Source organism: Papilio polytes, unplaced genomic scaffold (assembly GCF_000836215.1).
Source record: "Papilio polytes unplaced genomic scaffold, Ppol_1.0 DF823731.1, whole genome shotgun sequence".
In the NCBI taxonomy this organism is placed as follows: Eukaryota; Metazoa; Arthropoda; class Insecta; order Lepidoptera; family Papilionidae; genus Papilio; species Papilio polytes.
The window spans coordinates 4829768-4834419 of NW_013525473.1; the positions used below are offsets into that span (position 1 = coordinate 4829768).

Here is a 4652-nt window from a genome sequence, read left to right on the forward strand (position 1 = left end):
TGTGTTTCTCCAATACTTTTATTGATAAACCAACTCTTAATCTCCTTCTGTATATCGTGGACGGACTCGGGACTCGGCTTCGGGGCCGCTCGACGTACTTTGTTGCAATTATTGTCATCTTTTCTTATCATTTTCTTCTTTTTCCGAATGTAATCAAATCCAGAGCTAAATTTTCTTCTTCCAAATAAACGCTTAAATCTTCTCTTCGTATTCGTCTCTGCAGTACCGGGAGTACTGTTCTCTTCTTTTGCGGTGTCTTTGTTCTCCGGTGTCGGACTTTTCTCTTTCTTAACTTTATTAGCAGTGGATTCTTTGCGTTTAGCATTAAATGTTTTCATCAGGTTGTTTCTCTTTTTTAACCGTAACAAACGTCCTTTAGCGTCGTTACGTTTCAGAGACTTAGTACTTCTCAAGCCGTCTCGTATTGAGCTAGATCTCCGTTTCATCTTTTCTTTTGCTATTTTTCTTGGTTTAAATTTTGGTTTAGGTTCAGATTCTTTTTTAACTTCGACAATCTTCTCTTGTTGCGGTTCGACTACTTCTTCTTGCCTGCCGGAGGTCGGCGGTGCTGAGGCAGGCCTCTCGTCTCCGAACACCTCTTTTATTGTAGCTCGTTGTTTTAAAACACGACTCTCGGTTCTTGTTCTAGTTTGTAATACGATCGGCGTAAATTCTTCAGTAGTACCAATTAACCCATCAGTGTTCTTAATAAAGGCATTTCGAAATGCAGAAACTGTTTCTTTTCTAAATGCTCCCAAATAAAATATATCTTCCATTAGTTTTTCTTTCTTTGCACCAATGCCTTTGCTACCGTTTTTTACTAGACCTAAACTTGGAGTCGGTAGTAATTCTGACACATTTGAATTTTTTTGAATGATCTTAGCGTTTTTTTCTTCTTTGTCTTTTGATTTTTTCTTCGATTCCTCTTTTTTTCCATATTTTTGTATAAGAACATCGACAATAGAGCTCGACTTCTTCTTCACTTTACTCGCAGAGAAAACGGTAGATGTTGACGCTTCCGAGTCGTATTGGAGGCGATTAGCTGCGGAACAACTAGAATTTGAATCTAAATCACTATCTAGATTCATTTTATCAGGCCGTCTCCCATATAGATCATCTGTCGCCGCCGATTGTGAGGATGATGGAGCAGGTGACAGTGGGACAGGGTCTAAATCTGGAAGTGAAGTCGAACCCCGTGTAAATAAATTGGCTGAGCCTTTAGCAAATGGCTCTCCAGATCGTCCCCGAGGAATGGCTATAAGCCTCGTAGGCATGCGGAGAGACCTTTTGTATCTGTACAGCTCGTCTTCCCATCCCGGATGAAAATTAGAGCCATCTCCAAATCCAGGTTTACGAATTGGCGTTGAACTATTACTAGCACTGCTCGTATCTAACTTCTTTAATGGAGATGATTTTGTAGGTGTTTTGTTTCCTATTTCGTTTTTGTTATCATCAGTTTTATTGATTTTACGCACACGGAGTCTACTCGCAACACTGACATCATCATCACTATCGGAACTAGAATTATCATTTCGTTTCTCATTTTTACTTTCAGAAACCGATGTTTTTCCTTTTGTTTTGGATAAGAGCCTAGCAGTCTTTCCTTTAGCTTGTTTTTCCATTTTGTCTTTGGGTATTGTTTCTGTAGATTTTCTCATCTCGACTTGCTCATCGCAACACTCCAACTTCACGTAAACAGATTTTTCTGATAAATCTTTTAGCATTTGATACTTAAGTTCTCTCTGGAATTTTTCTTTCATTATCTTACTTTTTATCAATGGTTCATCTTCATCTGTTGAGTCTACTTCTTCTTTTATTACAGTCTTGATGGCGCCATCATTTTTGACGGGTGTTGCAGAAGAATCATCTTTCGCTAATGAAGCATCTTTCTTTTCTGGTTTGGTTTTATTCTTTGCCTGCGCTTTTGATTTTGGAGGTTTCTCCTGTTCTTTTTTATCTTTATTTTCGACATTTTCATTATTTCGAATTTCATTCGGCATTTCAGTATTAAGTCCTTCAGGCACAGTTACAATACCCGTCTCAGTTTCCGTTTTCTCAGCCTCATCAACAGGTTCTTGCTTAATTTCAATTACAGGCGTGGAAATAGTTTCATTTTTGTCGGAGGTATTTTCATCTGTTCCAAGTTTTATAACTTTTGGCATCTTCGCTTCAGTTTCAGGATCCAGAGTATCATTTCGTTTTCTATTTGATTTTTTCTTCATACATCCTGTTTTGAGTTCCTCCATAAAACTATCACAAGCACTAGCCCAGTCTAAGTCTTCTGGCGATGATTGTTCTATAGGTACTACATTTTCAGGTTCTAAGTCCCTTAAAATATTTTCCGTCTTGATTGGAGCTACTGCATCCTTTTCTATCTCATCAATATTCATTGGTTCTGCTTTAACTTCAGAAATAAAGTCGTCCGATGGTTTTTCATTTTTTATCACAGATTCCAATCTTAAATTATCTTCCCTTATCTGATTAAATAGGTGTTGTTTTTGTGACTTGGGGAGTAATTTTACTTTTTCAGAATCAGAATCTGATGATTTATCGTGTTTTTGGTCTTGAGACGGAGGCATTACTTTTAATTCTGCTTTCGTCCGTATTCTAGCGGCGACATCATTTTCCGGTGATTTACTTTTTGGTTCCGAGTTATCACACTTTTGATAGTCAGAATCCCTGGCAAAGGAGTCTACAGCCTTGGGTAGTTGAATATGATGATCAAATATTTGATTATTCTGGTTGGTTTGACTTTTCGGATTATATTTGTTGTTCGGTTCTTGTTCACCGTCTTTAGTTAAATCCGTGATTTCTATAACAGAATCATCTACATCATCAAGAACAATAATATCGGATATCTGTCGAATAGGTCTTGTCGTTTCGACGTATCCCGTTTGTTTGGTCTCTAAACTATTTCTTAATATACTTAAAACGCTCTTATTTGCTGGACCGTTTTGCAAATCTAAATGATGCGGATGCACTTCCTTGTGGCTCGGAATTTTCTGTATGACATGACGGCTACTAGAGGGAACTCTATCGTGGTAATGAGCTTGATAGTCACTTATTTCGCGATTAACTTTTTCTGGAAACGAGGTGCGACTATGTCTTTGCGTTGTGTGAGGTAGATGATCACGATACATATTTGATCCCGTAACTCTTTTTTGATCATTTTGATAAGCCTCCAACCTTTTATGACTACTGTAACTATATACGGGTCGACTCATTAGCTCATGCTGTTCGCGTGCCGAATGGCTCAGACGTTCTATCCGGCTATCCGAAGTCCATGTTTCATATCTTACTAATTTTTCAGGAATGTTACTCACAATAGGTCCGGCTGTACGTTTTCGTTCTTCCATTACAATTTGAGGATCTTCTCGAATTCTTTCCGCCGGTCTTTCATCGGCAACTGATCTCGTCAGGTCAATTCTAGGAACATAATCTGTTCTCGGCTGCACGGGGCCATTATATTTACTACGATCTGAGTAATGTTGGTGGCGAGATTCTACAGGATAAGGTATTCTCTCGGCAGTTCTTGCAGTTTCATAAGTTCCATTATAGCGCACTGCTTGTGGAGGAGTAGCGCAATTATGATTTGTGTTTCGATCTCTATATTGATTAAAGTCGGGTGCAAAATCAACTTTATGAGATACAACATAGCCTGGTAAAGGCGGCACTTGGCGACCACTTGAAGTACTTCGCGGCTGCAGTGGAAGTGATTTACTTTCATATGATGCCGAATCAATTGCATCGTCTTGCGTAGTAGAAGAGTCTGCTGAGTTTTTAACAGTTTTTACAGATAAATCGAGAGGGGATTCTCTTTTTTTAGTCTGGTTTAATTCATTTACTATAGAAGTCACAGAAACTGTCATCCTCGTTTGTTGATTACTATAACCAGCCTTTATTGAGGACCGGGACGGTGAACTCTGAACTTGATTCACTGGCGAATAATTGTAGTTTGCCTTTGCGACCGTCGCAGCTCGATATGATGTTCTCGGTTGGAGTGAAGGGTTGTGATGAACGGCCGACACTGGCGCACTAGGTGCGTACCTTACGTTAGATGTCGAAGGTGAGGGATAATGGTAACTTGGTCTAGTGTCGACAGATCTACTTTTTCCATGAAAATCAATTCGCGGCTGTACTCGCGTTGGCTCATTGCCTAGCGGTTGAGGTTGAGTCGGCGCGCGCTCCGGAGGTCTCACTGCAAAATGTGTATTCAAACCTTCTGGCCCACTATGCTTGTATTGTGGAAGAGCTTCGACGCGATGATTTTGCATCGGTTGCGTTGCGAGACTGGGTCTGTAGCCTGGATACGCTTGTTGAGGATCATACTTCCGTGCCGGAATAGATGGATGCCTATCGTAATGAGAAGTCCGCGATAAGGATGATTCACGACGATGAACCGGAGGCAGATAAGCTTGAGCTGAGCGTCCATCTACAGCAACCCTCTGTGTCGAAGGCGGCGCTTGGGGGTGGTGTATCGGTGGGACACGGTCGTTGTGCGGCGGCGGAGGCTGAGCGGATTGCATAGGATAGCGGGATGATGGTGGGCTATGGACGGCAGATTCCCGTAAGCGAGCAACAGCATGTTGCGGCATTACACTGGATAGCCTCGCATATGTCGTCGGACTGTGTCTTGCAGGGACCGGTTGCGG

At 41.0% G+C, this 4652-nt stretch overlaps 1 protein-coding gene across 1 annotated transcript in view; it reads right to left on the minus strand.

Moving 5' to 3' along the window:
• The window catches only part of LOC106103508, a gene marked incomplete at its 5' end in the record, with an annotated part of 7855 nt that extends 3206 nt beyond the window's left edge, over positions 1–4649 (minus strand). The window contains one exon of the mRNA XM_013283286.1: positions 3–4649. Within this exon, the coding sequence (XP_013138740.1) occupies positions 3–4649 (4647 nt within the window). The remainder of the gene's footprint in view (positions 1–2) is intronic.
• Between the last annotated feature and the right edge of the window lie 3 nt (positions 4650–4652).